This window comes from Pogoniulus pusillus, chromosome 35 (assembly GCF_015220805.1).
Source record: "Pogoniulus pusillus isolate bPogPus1 chromosome 35, bPogPus1.pri, whole genome shotgun sequence".
NCBI classification, from domain to species: Eukaryota; Metazoa; Chordata; class Aves; order Piciformes; family Lybiidae; genus Pogoniulus; species Pogoniulus pusillus.
In genome coordinates, this window is record NC_087298.1 from 7,224,158 (window position 1) to 7,243,115 (window position 18,958).

An 18,958-nucleotide genomic window follows, 5' to 3' on the forward strand; every position below is an offset into this window, starting at 1 on the left:
TCAAGAGAGCTGATGACTGTCCTTATGGGCCAAACCCCTTTTTCTACCTTACAGTTACTATATTCATACTCCTTAAGCCGTTGACTGGGACATTAAATTTCAGCTTGAAATATTTTGAGACCATCTCTTACCATGATAGCTTGCTGACTGCAAGGGATTTACTCCTGGCACACAATAGCTTAAGTGGAAATAATCTCAAGCTACAATTTGAGCCCCAATAGAGTCGACCTGAATACCTCTGAATGGATTATTTTTAACTCTCCATGGTCAAGTATTTCATTACCAATATTTGGGTTTTTTTTTAGCTTGGGATTATTCAAGACTAATATATGGTTATATTTCTACTTATTAATGCTGTGAGATAAACAATACATTATTGCCTTCATGCTTAGTTAGAATTCAGGTTGAACTCCTGCTGGCTTACTTAGCTAAGATTCTCCAGGGATTAATTTGTTTGTTTTATTTTTAAATAAAGTACACTGGATTCCATTAGTAGCATTTTTGCAGCCACACAGGTGCAGGTCACTAACAAATCCACATGGATGTTACTAACTGTTGGTGGCAGGCATTGCCCTGGCAGTAAGTGAGAACTGTCTGGCTGAGCAAGAAATACAGCAAGTCCATGAGCCTGTCAGGCTTTTGAATGAAATGCTAGCAGAAGAATGGAGCAATAAGAATGACTCCAGACTGGGTTTCTATAATCATATTAATTCTCATTTTGGATGAAATGCAACATTACAGAGCATGTAAGGACACTGCAGAGTCAGAGGGGAAGTTCACAACAACACTACTGGGAACACTGGTCCCTCAGTAGACTTTGATATGGTAACAAGGTTAGTTAGACTTGGTATCAGTACTGACAACTTGGCAGCTTGCACTGGTCAATTGCTGAGATTAATTTTAGAAGTACTGTCCTGTAGCTGGGTTTTTTATCTCAGCAGAGAAAAGTCCAATAGGTTTTATGCTATCTGTGTGAAACACACGAATAAATCATCTCAAAAATACTCCCCTTTTCCATCCAGTTAATCCTGTTCTCCCCAAAGCCAAATAAAATCACATCTCTCCTTTACAATCTCTGCAAATTAAGTTTTACTTTTGAAATGGAATTGTGTTCATTCATTTAAGATCCATGGATTCGTTCTGCCTAGTCAAATGAAAGCTGATTTGTCTGAAATCAGTCTTGTTGTGTGTGCTCTAATTTGTTATAGTTAGAACCTCCAAAGGTGAATATCATAAAAGATAAAGAATGGTGTTGAGCCAAGTACAAACTGGGTATGTAGACATTTGCAGTACAAATCAGGTTTTTTACAGCTCTCAGAGGACTGGTCTGGATCAAGGATGTTCTGAAACTGGGCACAGACATGGAAAGGGATTGATTCTCTGTCAGCTCTTACGAGATAGTTCTGCAGCTGCAACAAGAGCCCATATTTGAAACTGATGATGTGATGGTTTGGGTGTTCCCTGCCCCCCACTTTGGAAAATCACCCAGACTAGATTCAGAGGCTCTGGAAATTGAATGAAGCTTTATATTTACAGCTTAGGGCAATATACAAGCAGATATTTGCAATCTACACAGCTACATACAGAAATATACAAGTTAAAAGGTAATACGGAAACACAGCAGCCCTCCCAGAAACCGGAGTCCTCAGGAGGGGCTCTCAACCACCCTTCCACCTTCCTCCCACCCCTCTACTTTACCCAAGACTTTGCCTTAGGTAGCTTGGAGGGTTGGCCGGGGGGGTTAGGAAGCAAATGGATTAGTCACATAGTTGGCAGGTTAGGTTGGAGAGAGAAGTTCAGCTCAAAGCCCAGACAGAGAGCGATTCTGTTATCTATGTTTGTATTCTTGTTCTTATACATCTCAGCAAGCCTATGAGTGAAGTAGACATCACCATTGTTTCCTTTCCACAGCCTGTAATCTAATTCTTCTCACCAAAACATTCTAGCTAGCTTCAAACTAGCACAGATTAATTCCTCCAATACTCTGATATAAAATCACAGGAGATTACAGGTTGGAAGGGACCCAAGGAGATCATTGTGTCCAACCCCCCCTACCAGAGCAGGACCATACAATCTAGCACAGATCACAGAGGAACACATCCAGACAGGCCTTCAAAGTCTCCAGAGAAGGAGACTCCACAACATCTCTGGGGAGCCTGTTCCAGTGCTCTGGGACCCTTACAGTAAAGAAGTTCTCCCAGAACTGTCAAGGTGGAAACTCTTGTGCTGCGATTTACACCCATTGCTCCTTGTCCTATCACAGAGAGCAAGTGAGCAGAGCCTGTCCCCACCTCCTGAACAGCCCTCAGATGTTTACAAACATTTATAAAATCCCCTCTCAGTCTTCTCCTCTCCAGACTAAAAAGCCCCAGGTCCCTCAGCCTCTTCTCATCAGCCATGCCCTCCTGTCCCCTCATCATCCTCGTAGCCCTCTGCTGGACCCTCTCCATCAGATCCCTGTCTCTCTTAAACTGAGGACCCCCCAAAAATAAGACTTTTTCCACATACTTCTGTGGAGAATTGCTGTAGTTAAAACTGTTTTCTTATGCAAATTTTCAAATGATATTTTATACCTGCAAGATCTTCTTTGGAGGAAACCAGACGAGGAGAGCTGTTACCTGGCTCAATTCTTAATGATAATCTGGAAAAAAAAAAAAGAGTTTTTAGAGAAATTAACCAAAGGAAAAAAAAAAAGAAAGCAACTGAAGAAGTCATTATCTGGGCAGTGGTAAGCAGAACTTTGACTTTATTGGGAGTGTAGTTATTTATTTTGTTATGTAACAATACATTTTTGGAAAGCAAATGACTACCTGTTAGATCCAAGGGAAAAAGGAATTGTGAAGTCTCAAAAAAAACAGAAGTGAAAATTGATATTTCATACTCCCCATCAGTGTAAAATCTTAAGTTCCTATAGTCTTTCACCTGAAAAAAAAACAAACCCAAACCCTCCAGAAGTTAGTAAATTTAGATACAAACACAACAGCAAAGGTCTTGGTTTCTTCTGTGCATGACAAGTGAATTCCTACTGCTACCATGTGCACTCAGGAACAGCTATTGAGAAAGATTAGTTACTAGGACTTACAGAACAGGAGCCTAAGTGGCTAAAGTGACCAACACTTTACAGTAAAAGAAGATCATTAGAAGACAGTTGTGATATTTTATGTACCTCTGCCTCACTCCATGTGTTTTATGCACTCACTGCTGCTTTGTCTCAGCACTCCACAATGTCTTGCTCTTCCAGCGCACAGGACTTCTCTCACTGCTCAAGTTTATGCACTCTTAACTTGACATTCAGGGGTCCTTTGTTCTACATCAGTTCAACAAAAAGAGTATGGAGGACTACGGTGTAAATTTTAATTGAACAGGCATAAACCCAAAGGAAGTAACTGCTGGCACTGCACAGCATACAACACACTGTGAAGGTCCCAGACTAGAGACTGCAGCACTGCTGTACGCAAACACCAGCGGAAGTCTTATCAACTTGGGATGATGGTAAGCAAAGAGGTAGGTAGAGGAACCTATGGCAGCACTTCAGCATAGCTCAGCTATCACTTTCCTTTCTATCTTGTCTCTCTTGTACACAGAAATTGATGGGGAGTAACTCCCAGTCCATCTTCCACAGTATTCAAACACTGACAGATGTGTTTCAGCATGAAATTACTTTTCATGTTTTGCAATTCCTGTTCTTCTGACAGCACTAGAGCCCTTCAACTATCCAAAGTCATGTAATGACTCATTGCTTTCCAGACTCTCTTTTCTTTGTCAACACTGATTTCCATGACCAGAAAGTGGCAACATGCTTCTCCTAAAAGTCAGCAACGAGAAAGTTCTAATAATAGAACTCCGTTCTCTGTTTGTGTGTGTACACCAATTCAAATGTTTATTGTATGGGAATTCCTTTCAGCATGAAAATATGGGGAAAACTTTTATAAAGTCTTTCCCTGTAAACAGGCCCCCACTGTGTGAATTTATCTTCAGTGCCTGCAGAAATGTTGCCCTTGCATCCCTTGCACAGGAGTTCCTCCTTTGTTCATTCTTAAGGCTGATCTCTTCCTCGCTCTATTAGAGATTTACTGTTCCCATGCTGTGGGCTTGATTTTTGTGAGAAAGCTGTTGCAAAAAAATCTTGTTGGTTTTAAGGCTCTCCTGCAGAACTGTGCTGTTTACACATATTGAGAAATATGAGTGTTAAGCTCATTAATACTGGCTTAGCTCACATCTGATGAACCAAAGTCCTTATGCAAAACAGAACTCTCATTTCAACTTGTTTCACATAACAGCTGCTCTCCAAACAGAAGCAGAGAACACTTCTCCTGCTAACCCATCACTGTTCCACAACTGCTGGTTTTTTCTTTCCACTTTTGTCTGTACAAGGGAGCTCTTATCTGTTCTTTCCCACATGGGATAACTGCATGCTTTAGTTTCTGCCAGCTTTCAGGAACTCATCTCTGATGCTCTTTCCTTATCCTGTTATCAAATAAATTGCTCATTTTTATTAGTCCCCTGTGGCCACAGCCACAATTTATTTGGTCACTGTGGAAACATTTGTCTAAAAACCCACTGCAAAAAGAGAACTGCAGTTCAGTCCACATGAGCAAATAGCTTCTTGCTCTTACAACACTGTGATGTGTAATGCACTCCTGGAAGTTTATTGCTTTGTTAGACTAAAAGGAGTTTTAATCTATATGTAAGGATTACAGAGTAGACTCTTACCCTTAAGTGTGCTCATTAAGCAGTCTGTCATTTCAGGTAACTATTTACAAAATCAAATGGTTTTCAGAGCTAGTGTGGCAGGACTACCTTGTGTGCCTGAGGAGGCCATCTCCCAAAGCAGCCTGTTGCAGCACCTTACCACTCTCCAACTAACTTCCTTACTGAGAGAGTAACTTTACTCAGAGAGCAGTGAGGAGTTGGAACAGGCTGCCCGGGGAGGTTGAAGACGCCATCCCTGGAGATGTCCAAGAAGCTCTAAATGTGGTGCTTCAGGGCACATGGTACTTGGGATATGGTTGGACTCAAAGACCTTCAAGGTCTTTTCCAACTTTAGTGATTCTATGAAATAATTTGTCCAACTTTACATTTTTTATCAGCTTAATTAGCTCACTATGTACCAAGCCCCAAGACTCAGCAGAACTCATACATGATTGAAAACAGTCCAGGTGAAGTGCTGTTTACTAGTAGCTACATAAGGGGAAGTGCCATGTCCTGCTGCCAGATATAAGCAGGAGCATTCTTATACCTTCTTCAGGGACCAAAACATCTGATGAAAGCAATAAGATCAACTTCCATGCAACTGCATGTATATACTATTTCTCTCTTTCTGTTTGTTCTTGTGAAGAAGAAAAGGGGAAGATAACAGCAGAAAATAAACCCTAACATCTTTATGCTTTTAAGAAGTCTCTAGAAAGAGGCATGGTATTGATATACAATGCAGAAAGCACCTGTAGCATGTGTTGCACATCAAAGTTCATTGACAGAGCAACAAGTGAATCTTCAGTGCTATAAAATGAGTTTCCATCACTCTCCACTGGTCACCTCTAGAAAATGTCAAGATAGAGAATGTTATTTATCTCTTTGGTTATGTTAAAGTACACTCTGAAACCTCAGCCCTTGCTAAATCTCTGACAGTTTGGTCATTGACTTCAACAACGCTAGAATTTGGCAGTGTTTTCAAAACAACAAAACATGCAATTTAGCTACTCAACTTCAGAAGATGCAGGATGTGCTAAAGAACAGCAAAGAAATACAAGCCTAAATTTGAGTTTTAGTGACTGTAAAATCCTCATGCTGACATGTTTAATAAAATATTTCAAATGAACTGTGAGAAAAGAGAATATATTCTGACAAGGAGATGTCGTTCCTGGACCACCTTCTCTCCTCTTCCCTCTCTCCTCCAGAAGGCTGGAAACAATCAAAACTGTTTTTACTTAAAAGAATAGACACTGACAGTGAGTACAGTTTCAACCAGTCTTGGCTTGTTTGTCACCACCCAAGTGAATCTTTGCAATTCCTCTGACACTGCGTTTTCCATTGAGCAGCACAGGTTACATGCATGCACACACATGCTCATCTGTGCTACATGTGCCAACAGCATGAGCAATACCTCCCAAATAGCACTCAGAGCCACAATCTTTGGCTCCTCAGAGGTTTGGTGTGGTACAATCAATAGGTCTCTGCAGACCTCAGACTAACAGTGAAGCCTTCCCCATGCTTCATGCCTTTGACAACAATTCTCAGTAGAAGAGGTCCAGGGAATACAGCTGCCTGGGAGGTCTGTTTAAGATGGACTCTGGCCAAGATTGACTGTTACAAGTATTACTATTTCAAGCACCTGCCATAAAATTTCTGTTACCATAAGACTAAAATCAATATGGTGCAGCTGGAACTTTCATAGTGCTGTCACTGCCAGGAGTTGGTACAATGTTTTAATGGCCTATTAGTTTCTCTTGGATGCTTCCCCACAGCATTATGCTTATCTGAATCTAAACAGGAATTGATTTTTCTGTCAGTTACCTTACTGGTATACTGCAACATCAGTGCCTTGCCCCGTATGTTCTGAACAACTGAACTGATAGCAGCCTACAGAGGAGGATTCCAATCCTGATTCTCCCATCCAGATAACATGGTAATACAAACAGTAAGTCTTCAAACTGGCTTTACTCAGAGAACAACTGGAGAATACCAAGGCCAATGTAGACAGAAACCAATGGAGAATACTAGACCTGACCTAATGATACCAAAAGGTCATCCAAAAGATTTGCTTTGGAATAGCTGCATGACATGGCAGGTTAGGAAAGGACGTGGCATGGTGCCAAAACATTTGGGTAGCACTGCCTAGCTCAGGGGAAAACTGCATACCTGGGGACAAACATTCTCTTCAGATCACTCCTGGGAGAGGGAGAAGATCCTACAACAAATGTATCACAGTCTCTGAAGCCCACTCTGCCAGTGATGCCCTGAGATAACAATGATTGCCAATACTTTTTGGGTATAACTGCAAGGAATCCTGATGTTTCTGGTCCTATTTTTCACCCACTTAATTTTCTAACTAGCAAATGTTAGAATTTCTCAGCCTCTGCAGATAACACTATATGGGCTGAGCAAGAAAGATCCATTATTTTTAGGATATGACATCGCTGTCAGAGGTTTGCTGGAGTGGTCCTACTTGCTGACAAGCACAAACCTAAAGCAAGCAATTGGACTGGCACAAAAATTGCAGAGAAAAGCTTTGTTTATATAAAGTGGCTGCCAAATTTCCCTTTTCAGTGTAATTGAGGTTCTCATTTGGAGAAATGTGTGTTGGGATCCAGCCAATACATTTTAGGGCAACTATCTAAAAGCTTCTTTCCCTGACAGCCTGGTACTGAGATAGTTCTGTTCTCTCAGTCAAAGGTCAAGCATACATCTCTTCAGAGCACACTAATGCTGTTCCTGGCTCAAAAAGAGCAGTCACTGGAAAGAGAAAGAGAAAGAGAGGGAAGATTCTTTCCCACTATAAAAACTTAGCACTCTTTTCCTTTTTAAGGCTTACAGTTTCTTCTGTCATGGGACCAGAAAATGGTATGAAACTGAAGATCCATTAGGGAAAACTGAAAGGAAAATGTGAAATCAAATATTCAACACAAAATTAAGAAACTTCCTATCACACAAAGACAGAAGAGAATTAGGAATTCTCTTGAAGGACAGATGTGATGGGTTTTGATCAGTACAGACTTTAATGCTTTGTTCTGATGCAACAAACATGGCAGAAAGAGGTCAAAATTCTCCAATGCATATAAACTGTAGCAACTTTACTAAGCCTAGAATCAAGTCTTTCCATCCTTTTAACACCTCTTGTGACTGCAGTGGAATCTTTCCTTCCTGTAGTGAATCCTAGAAAGAAAACTGCTAATTTTGATTGAAATAGTCTCACAAATTAACTAAATCACAGGTCCTAAATGATCTTTACAATACATCACATACCTTCCAGCAAGCCTGCTGCTGATGTTAAAATGGCTTTAAAATTGAAACTGGAATTACTTACAGTTTTTCCAAATATTGTGTTATAGCACCATGCTTACAGAATCCACTTATTTAATCTATTTTTCCTATGAAATTACAGTGCATGAAAGCTATTGCAAATAAAATGTTAACATCATCAGGAAACTCCATCTAAAAACCCAATTAAACAGCATGACCAGTTTCTTGAATCCAATCCAGGGGCTATTGAGCCTATATTAACTACAAGTCTTTACCACTACCAATTACTATGCAGTTTTATTTTCCTCTCTGTGACTTTAACAAAGTATGGATGTGGGAAATGAGTCAACAGTGAACCATTTGCTAAACTTCAGCACCAAGATTTATCACAGAATGGCTTAGGCTGGAAGAGACCTCAGAGATCACCTACTTCAACCTCCCTGCCATGAGCAGGGATGCTTCTCAACTAGATTTGCCTGCTTAAAGCCTAAGCTAGCCTGACCTTGAACACCCCCCTGGGAGAAGGCATCCACAACCTCCCTGGGCAACCAATTCCAGAGTCTCACCACCTCATACGGAAGAACTTCTTTCTAAGTGCCAGTTTAACTCTACCCTCCCTCAGATTAAAACCATTCCCACTTGTCCTGTGGCTAGACAGCCTTATGAAAAGTCCCTCTCCAGCTCTCCCACAGGATCTCACCAGGTATTGGAAGGCAGCTCTAAGGTCCTCCCGGAGCCTTCTCTTCTTTAGGCTGAACACCACCAACTCCCTCAGCCTATCCTCATAGTAGAGGTGTTCCAGCCCTTGGATCATCTTTGTGGCCCTCAACAGCTCTCTGCCCTTCTCATGATTTAGATCTCAGACTGTCCTTAACACCAGCCTTGTACTGCCTAGCCTTGGCAAAAGGCTGTGTGCATGCTGATGTTCACTGTGCATCTGCTGCACAGCTCCTGCCTGTTATAAAAGGTATGCACTGTCCTGAGATAGAAAAAAGGAAGAATGTAAGGATTCTATCAGCAGTACTCTGGCAGGAGTTCTAACTCCATCAAGCAGATAAATTTTGTTGTGAAGACATCACACAAACACTTTCTTTTAATCCAAATAACTTTCCTATGGAAAAGCACAAACCTATCAAGCTGCAGCCACTCTTGCAGTGTATGCTGTGTTCAGCTTATTTTCCTGAAGGTTACTCTAAGTAAGAGGTCAAATTATGGACATTCTCAGTTTCAAGGATTTTTGACAGAGAGTAGGGATGAATTTGTCAGCTCAGGGCTGTATCTCACTTCTGACAGTCAACTACCAATCACAGAATCATAGAATTAAACAGATTGGAAGAGACCTCTAAGATCATCCAGTCCAACCTAGCACCCAGCCCTAGCCAGTCAATTGGACCGTGGCACTAAGTGCCTCATTCAGTCTTTTACTGAACACTTCCAGGGATGGTGACTCCACCATCTCCCTGGGCAGCTCATTCCTATGCCAGTCACTCTCTCTGCCAACAGCTTCGTCCTAACAGCCAGCCTAGACCTCTTCCAGCACAATTTGAGACTGTGTCTCCTTGTTCTGTTGCTGAATGCCTGGCAGAAGAGCCCAACCCGACCTGGCTACAGCCTCCCCTGGAGGTGTTCAAGAAAAGCCTGGATGGGGCACTTAGTGCCATGGTCTAGTTGATTGGACAGGGCTCGGTGCTAGGTTGGTCTGTATGATCTTGGAGGTCTCTTCCAACCTGGTTGATTCTATGATTCTGTGATGTTCCATGTTGGAAATCAGACAAGAGTCATAAAGATTCATTCTAGATTTGACTCAGTCATCCTGGTATTAGCAGCTCCATTAACAAAATATTAAAAGAACACCAGACAAACTCCCAAACATTTTCAGCCAATGGCTTTATGTCCAACAATTGATCAAACTAACAGCCAAGTGATCTCTTCCCCAAACCTGAAGAAAAGAATAGAACTTACTTATAATTGTCATCTTCTACAAACTTCTGAAGTTCTTCAATGTAGCGGACAGACTTCAAATACTTTTGCACATGAGGCAGTGTTGTAAGATGATCTGTGGAGAGTTCAAACAGAAGCAAAGATCAACATTCACACAATCCAAAATTAATTATTCTTTCAGTTGTTTTTTTTTTTTTTTCCCTGATTCTTATGGTTGTCTTGAAGGAAACAGAGTTTGAAGCTTCTTAAAGAATAAATTGTGCAGAAACATTACTTTGATTCCAAGATTTTAAAGAGTGGATTGAGCAAAAGTGATGCTCAGTTGCTGAAGAAAACACAGATGCATTTCATCACCACAAAAGCTAGTGGAATTTATTATTTGCCATCCCACATGTGGAAAATAACTATTTGCTGAAAACCCTGCTCGAATTTTGTGCTCACTGTTCTGAGGGAAATGAAAGCTTGCAGCCATGGCTACTAATGATTCTTATAAGAACATGAAGGTCTTATAAGAACTAAAAGTTCTTCACCATGAGGGTGGTGAGACACTGGAACAGGTTGCCCAGAGACGTGGTGGAAGCCCCATCCCTGGCGATCTTTAAGGCCAGACTGGATGAGGCTCTGAGCAACCTGGTCTAGTAGTGAGGTATCCTTGCCCACAGCAGGAGGGTTGGAACTAGGTGATCCTTGAGGTCCCCTCCAGCTCTGTCAATTCTATGATTCTATAAATTCAGAAGGACAGAAAAATCCTTTGACACATGGTGCACAGACAGGATCATTCCTTCTAGTATCTAACTTAACTTCTATGCTCTTGTAAAGACAGCTGTTTTAAAGGAGCACTCATTACTCCAGAATATTGTTCCTGCAAAGCCATCATTCTGATTTCTATGAAAGCACTCAAAATTAAAGCAAAACAGTGCTGCCAAAACTGTAAAAAGGGCCAGTGAAATAATAAGGCTTCTTTGTCACTCAAAGTATTCAAAGACAAAATGAAACTCTCAATGAGAACATGATAGCTGAGTAATCTTGCTGTTCATAATCACACATTATGATGTCTAGTCCCTACCTTTAAATACTTTATAATACCAAAGTTAACAACAAAGGACAAGGGATGGATACATAGGCATAGACAAGTAATTTCTCAGCTTCTCAGCTATTATTCCCACAATCTAACATTTAATTGTTTTGTATTCAAAGCTCTCCAAAACTGTCATTTAAATGTTCTGGATTTATTCTGAAGGTTTTCCATCTTGTTTCATGTTAAAGCAATGAAAAGTCATGCTAAATCACCAACAGTGCCATGAGTATTCATCCAAACCCCAAAATAGGCACATTTTTGACAGAAGACTCCACTAACAGGCTAGAATTGCAGAATGAGTTTCTGAGTAAAATCTTGCTAAACAAAACGAGCAGCCCTTTCACGCCCCTCACTTCATCGACTAGTGTAGTACATGGGAAAGCTGAACACACAATTTAACAACTGTTGTACAGACTGAAATAGAGGTATTTCATTTTGCAAACATATCTTCAAGATACCAACAATAAAAGGGTAATGAAGCTAACACATTCCATACTTCAAAGATATCGTATCTACTGCAAAGGAAAGGAAAAACATACTAAGAGAATTCTGACTGCCTCTGGCCAATATAAACCAAATGTAACAGTTGTACTTGAAAGTAAGGCATTTGTAGTCCACCTCTGCACAACCTCTTTTACAGCTTTTACAGTTTGAAACAGATGCTTAATTGCCTAATTTACTGATAAGATTGAAACTGCACCGAAGTGGAGACTACATCACAGACTAGTGCTTGCCTCGTGCTCCCTACACACAGGGCCAAAGCCCTTTTTCACTCTCTTGCACTAAAGCAATTTTAGTTAAGGCTTAGGAGGTATAATAAAAGTTACCAACCATAGTTACAGGAGACTTGCAGATCAGCTATTATTCGGAGAATATTGTTCATCTGATTGGATCTTTGTTCGTTCTCCATAATGCTGCCTGAAGCGGGATATGCCGAATCAATGTAGATTAAATCCAGGAGATAAATGCCTGAAACAAACAAATCAATCCAATTGATCTGGGCTTTCAAACAGAAATTGTTGTAGAATTCTTAACCAACATCACAGCCCATAAAGCAAAGGAGGGTTTGGGATTTGCACGCTGGAAAATTTCCCAACTAGCTCAGAAAAGATTTTGCTCCTGGCACTTCTATAGGCTAGAGCCTACTATGAGCAATCTGCAGCACCATAGCAAGGACACTGAAAGAGTGACAGCTGCCACTGAACTAGGGATTTGAGTTGGGACAGTGTGTGTGGAGCTGACAGCAAACACAACAGGCTCTGGCCACAGTGAGCAGTGCTCAGCCCTGCACTGTTGAGCCTTCTCCTGCCTTCTCATCTGCCACTCTATACTGCATTCAGATATCACAGCATGTTCTGGCTGAGGCTCCAGGCTGCATTTGCTGGAAGACAAGAGGAGATGACATTTTGGTTTTGATTATGTGATGATTTTCAAAAGCATGAAGAAAAGGTTTTTTAGTTATGAATTTGTTAATTGAAATAAATGGCACAGCTATTTGCTTAGGCCCAGATTCCTCAGTAACTACAGCAAGATGCTGATTACTGCAGTTGCCAAAAATGCTGATCCTTCTGGTTTGTGTTGCACTTCTCCAAAGCCCTGGCTGACTTGACAAAATGTCATCTTTGGTTGGTAAAAAAGCATTATTACACACAAAAGTTTTGTGTTGTTGGAATGGGCTGCCCGGGGAGGTGGTGGAGTCGCCGTCCCTGGGGCTGTTCAAGGCAAGGTTGGATGTGGCACTTGGTGCCATGGTCTGGCCTTGAGCTCTGTGGTAAAGGGTTGGACTTGATGATCTGTGAGGTCTCTTCCAACCCTGATGATACTGTGATACTGTGATACTATCTTCATCAAAAATGATACCCATCTCCAGTGCCCAGCAGGCAAGCATTCTGCTGAGCTGGTTGCTGCTCTATGGTTGTGATGGTTTGGATGTTACCTGCCCCCCCCTGCTTTGGAAATCACCCAGACTAGATCAGGTGGCTCTGGAAATCTGAATGAAGCTTATATTTACAGCTTAGCAGATGTTTACACAAGCAGATATTTTCAGTATATGCATTTATATACAGAAATATACAAGGTAAAAGGTAATACAGAAACACAACTCCCCTCCCTTTCACCTTCTCCCACCCCTGTCAACCTTACCCCAGTCCCAAGGAAGAATGGATGTTTGGACAAGGGGTTAGGAAGCAAAGTGAATTAATCAGAGAAATGGCAGAGAGACTAGAGAGAAACAAATGTGGCTCCAAACTCCCCAGCAGCAGAAGAAGCAGTAGTGGCTTATCTATGTTTGGATTCTTGTTCTTACACCTCTCAGCAAGCCTATGAGTGAAGTAGACATCCTTCTGTTTTCCTTTTCACAGCCTGTAATCTCGTTCTTCTCAGCAAAACATTCTAGCTAGCTTCAAACTAGCACAATGGTACTTTTACCTTTATAAATTATATATCAAAGAAAAAGGCAGGCTTAAGGCTGGAATCAATTCATGATAGAGTATAGCATTTCTTGCATTGCACCCAACTGCTTTTCCTCAACACACGGCGCTCAGTTTCACACATGATTTGTAGGGGGTTTCTTTTGCAGCCCTAGGAGTGTTAGAAAGCAATCACGAATGAAGAGGAAACTAGGAACTGTGAAGAACATAAAATACACAATCACCAAGTGTGAGAAAACTGAATCATCACTGAGATTGTCTAGGAAGCTTTAACTCTGGAAGACCAAAAGACAATTCTGCAACACAGTTTTGCAAAACTCATGAAAGCTACTATGGAAGTGCAATGCAAGACTCCTTTATTTACTTCACAAACTATTCAAAAGCATCTAAATGAAGATGAGGAAGAGTAATACTCTTGCCTTCTATGAGGACACTATAAGCAGTTTTAGTATTTCAATGGTATGGATGCAGAGAAGGAATACAGAGACTCTGAGTGTGTGAGGGGATTTATTTAGGACTTCTACCTATGCCCTTTGCTGATCAGGCCTTTGGTGTAGACTGAACATAGGAAGGAACAAAGTCCTACTGCGCATCAGGGATGTGGAAGAATTAATCTGCTGAGGCAGAGCTATAACAACACACTTCATCACCTCCAGTGTACCCTGGGCCATGGGGACACTGTGACTAAGACCTCCTGAAGTAAGTGAGGGCACTCAGCATGAAAAGGAGACTTGCTGCTCTTTTGCCTTTTCATGGAGCCATACAACAGCCAAACATACCCAAACTCGACAATACAAGAAACAAAGTGCAGCTTCATCCATTCTTAACATAAGTTTTACTTCTCTTATTAAAAAAAGAAATCCTACAACTGCACACTTAATGTGCAGGAAATAAGATGTGTTTTCTATTTGTAATCATGTAACTGTGAGCACTACAACTACCTAAAAGGAGGTTGTAGTGAGGCTGGAGCTGGTCTCTTCTCCCGAATTACTAATGATAGGACAAGAGGAAATGGCCTCAAACTGTGTCAGGGGAGGTTTAGGTTGGATGTTGGGAGGAAGTTCTTTACTGAGTGGGTGGTCAGGCACTGGAACAGGCTGCCCAGCGAGGTGGTGGAGTCACCATCCCTGGAGGTGTTTAACAGTAGAGTGGATGTGGCACTTGAGGCTATGGTCTAGTGACTAAGGATGCTGAGGTGAAGGTTGGACTGGATGATCCTGGTGGTCCTTTCCAACCATAGAGATTCATAGTGATTAGATGTGATGAGAGTTTTGGGTTAGTCAAGGACTTGTCAATGTGAAACTAATGATTGGACTTGCTAACCTTGAAGGTCTTTTCCAATCTAAGACATTCTGTGATTCTGTGATAATTTATACAGAATTCACATAAAGTGATAAATAGTGAAGTGGATGCAACTTAAACTGAATGTAACAGAAGACAGTCTTTATGTTTGGAAATACCTGTAAGTACACATCAAGCTGCACCTTTTTGATGGTGTTCCTCTCCCTCCCTCTTTTAAAGGTAAGAAGAATAATTAGGTTTTTATGATTTTTTTCCCTAGTGTTACCAGCCTTCATCTGGGCAGTGGCTCTTTGAACTCTTCCATATATATGAGGTGACAATAGGAATAGATGAGAATCAGTTTACTTTGCTCAGAGGAATCGCAAAATTACTCCCTTCAGCAAAAGACTTTAATTTCTGCTTCTCAAAGGAAAGGCTCAGGGTTGCCACATGCCAAAGAAAACACACAGCACTAGCTTTTCAAACCTTGGCTTACATTTCTGCTACTGTGCAATGAAAAAAACTCCCTAAGATGTGAAGCCATCAGGATATTTTCCAGAGGGTGAGCTCATGGGCAGCTGCTTCCACAGGCAAAACATTTTCCAGTGATACTGACTTTTCTCCATTGTTACTAGAACTAATTTTGCAGCTGGATATTGTATGCAGACAACACGCTATTCATTAGTCTATGGTATCATGGAAATAATAACACAGACTAAGGAAAAGCATGGCCAAAAAATCCAGACCTAAATTTATCAATGGCAATCACACTGTGTGAAGGGGACTGATTACTTTTAAACTGGCAAGAATTAAAAAATAACTCTAATACCCAGATCAGAAATTCTAATTTCAAAGCTCAAACAAAGAAGTAACATTACTGACAGTTTAAAGACAGAGAAACTGAAGTACAATAAAAAAGTGACCTTGATATGTAGTAGTCCAGCCTGGAGGGCCAACCAGATCCTGGGCTGCATCAGGAGAAGTGTGGCCAGCAGGTTGAGGGAGGTGATTCTTCCCTTATACTCTGCTCTGCTGAGACCCCACCTGGAGTACTGCATCCAGTTCTGGAGCCTCTATTACAAGAAGGATGTGGAGATGCTGGAGAGTGTCCAGAGAAGGGCCACTGGGATGCTCAGAGGGCTGCAGCAGCTCTGCTGTGAGCACAGACTGAAAGAGTTGGGGCTGTGCAGTCTGGAGAAGAGGAGGCTTCCAGGTGACCTTGTGGCCTTCCAGTATCTGAAGGGCGCTACAAAAAAGCTGGGGAGGGACTTTTTAGGACATCAGGGAGTGACAGGACTGGGGGGAATGGAGCGAAGCTGGAGGTGAGGATATTCAGACTGGAGGTGAGGAGGAAGTTCTTCGCCATGAGAGTGCTGAGAGCCTGGAATGGGTTGCCCAGGGAGGTGGTTGAGGCCCCATCCCTGGAGGTGTTTAGGATCAGGCTGGATGAGGCTGTGGGCAGCCTGCTCTAGGGTAGGGTGTCCCTGCCCATGGCAGGGGGTTTGGAACTAGATAACCCTTGTGATCCCTTCCAACCCTGACTGATTCTATGACTGTAGTCAATGCCATCCAGATCACACATTTTGCAGGTTCCATTCACCAGACAACAACTTCCAAAGCTAAATTTTAATGAAAAAGTATTTATGGGAAATTGCAATGCTCAGCAGGATGCAAACTGAAGTCTGTATATTTGTGCCTTGATTCACAGTCAAGCTGCTCTCATTTCTTTATTCAACACTGAAGGCTTCTGAGAAAAAGAAAAAAGCACTAAGGCAGATAATAAATCAGCACTTTGGCAGTTGATGGGTACTAACAACGTGCTTTTAAGAAAAACAATCCCAAGCTTTCTGAAACCACCCAGTTCTGAGGAACCTTGCCTCAAGCACAGAAGGAACAGCTATGGTGTGTGACTTCTCCCTCATTAAGAAAGACTGACATAACATGCTTTGAAAGACACAATACTTTCAGATCAGTGAGAAGCTGGGACGGCATTACTTTAAACTGCACAAGCAGAAGAAAACGCACATCACTTTTGAAAGCAATTGCCTGGGAAGTCAGAAAATCTGAGTCCAAATTTTCTGTTCAGCCACAGATTTCTTTGACCTAGGCAAGCTATCGTTATCCTCTATTCTCCATGAGCTCAGTGAGAGAGAGCATTTCCCTGCCAGAAGGTCTCACGCAAACAGATACTACAATCGGGAAGATCTAACAAAAGTTGGGTTGAAATTCCTAATATAAAATCCATAACGATGTGCAGGCTGCAGAAGCAGCAGCAGCACCATTTATTCATAACAATTCAGAATAGCAACTCTCTTTTGGGAGTTTACAACAATCTGCAAGCACTGGATTGCAAAAGTGATTGTAAAAATACCATGCAGATAAAGACTGAAAACTTGCAACATTCTCAACTGTGTCTTTGGGGTTTTTTTTCTTCCTTTTTTTTTTGCTGCTTTATAAAATGATCCTGTCAACTTGTAGAATAAACCAAACCCAAAATGAAGTGGTTAGAGCATCCCACTACTGTATACTTGACACACACTTTAGTGAATGGTGCTCTGCTAAGGGTCTGTGCTATTCTGCATATGCAAGGAAGTTATGAAACAGCTGCTTGTACGGGTGACTTTGTTAGTCAGACATTGACTACTTTGCAACAAGGAGTAATTAGCAGATGGGGAAGAATTTCCCATTAGCCTGGGGACTCTGATTTGTTATTCTTAACATTTTGATCAAATACTGTAACAATCTTCCATAGTTGTTTGGCAAATTCTACTGTTGCTGTGACGACCACAAACTCATGCTATAAAACAACAAAAAAATAAGTTCAACGTTTTAATGGACAAATCCAGTTCCCTACTTATCACCACGAACACTTTGTAAAGATGTTCACAATCCAGCAGCCCCTGAACACACAGATGTTGCAGAGGAACAGCACAGATGCCAGGGTACAGAGCATTCTTTCAGTACAGCAAGCAGTGTCTACAAGACATGCTGTAACTGGCACACCTAACAGAAGGGAACCCATGAAAAGTAATTATTTGCTCTTTTTTTTTCTCCCCAGAAGTTGAATAATGACATTAGTTTGATGGGAAAACCAGGAGAGACAGAAGTATGTAGTCAGCTGTATTTCTGAGAGCCTTTTCCCACATACAGCAGTGTGGTTCTATCATACTAAATAAAGCAGAGGACAGAGAGAAAGCAACTTATCAATTAAGTACGTGGTAGAAAGCCCAAATTACTCCAGTCAGCAGTCTGTAAAACCAAAGACACCATTCTTTGGAGATGAGCTCACAAGTCAGAAAAGCCAACAGCTTTGTGGTATCACTGGTTTCAAGGGGACTGGGTATTTTCCATGGACTGAAGGGCTGGAAAATTTTTCTCCAAAACCAAATGTATATACTGGTTAACCTTGGTAGGACTTGGAGTACTCTAAAAGCAACTGAAGACAAATCCTTGCCAAGGTAACAACATGTGATTTGTAATACATCCTGCCAGCACGGCGGCCAAGTGAATGGGATCAGTCACAAGGGAAGGCAAGGTAGGTTTACAACCAGATTTATCACTAGACTCTGATGCCAGCTAGGCAGGACATGGCATCAGTTACACACACACACACAGATGCAAAACTATACTGAGGCTGCACCAAAAAGAAAAACACCCTCTCAACTGAAACCACTTGTGTCTGGTGAATAAGCAAGAATGTGTTAAGAACTATTCCAATTAGAGATAACATCAGTGTTGTACCTGAAGCAGTGCTACATCTTATACTGAGCAAAAAAAACCCCACAGTATGCACAGCATGCAAACCTGCAGTGTTTTCTGACCTGAAATAGCAATGTACCAACCAAAACCCCACAGATGTTCTGTGTAAGGTCATTTTCTAGTTCATGTGTGATTTCTTAATCGCATTAACTTCCTCTGATATCAATAATCTTGCATATGATTACCACACAATCATCAATTTCTCTCCTTTCTGGTCTTGGAAGCAGAAAATGGTAGTGGAAGGCCACGTTGCCACTCTGGGCTTGTCTATACCTGGAAAGCATAGACAAACTATTTCGCAATATTTACTCTGGAAGGGATAGTCTGTTACAGGCTCAGCATTCCTCAAGAATGATCACATCCAAGTTGAGACACTCACTGGAATAACTTCTTCAGTAAGCTTTCGGTGCAGACAGTATTCACCTGAATGAAACTTTGGGATCCTTCAGGCAAATGTACTTCACGGGTTGAGAAACAGTCTGAATTTAATACCTGTAACTCTAACATACCA

At 41.4% G+C, this 18,958-nt stretch overlaps 1 protein-coding gene across 10 annotated transcripts in view; it reads right to left on the minus strand.

Moving 5' to 3' along the window:
• RALGPS1 (Ral GEF with PH domain and SH3 binding motif 1) overlaps positions 1 to 18,958 on the minus strand; it is a 95,959-nt gene that overhangs the window by 20,878 nt on the left and 56,123 nt on the right. For all 10 annotated transcript variants that reach the window (XM_064171340.1, XM_064171345.1, XM_064171344.1 and 7 more), the window contains 3 exons: positions 11,810 to 11,947; positions 9,922 to 10,015; positions 2,574 to 2,641 (listed from right to left, as the gene is read on the minus strand). In XM_064171340.1, the coding sequence (XP_064027410.1) occupies positions 2,574 to 2,641; positions 9,922 to 10,015; positions 11,810 to 11,947 (300 nt within the window). The remainder of the gene's footprint in view (positions 1 to 2,573; positions 2,642 to 9,921; positions 10,016 to 11,809; positions 11,948 to 18,958) is intronic.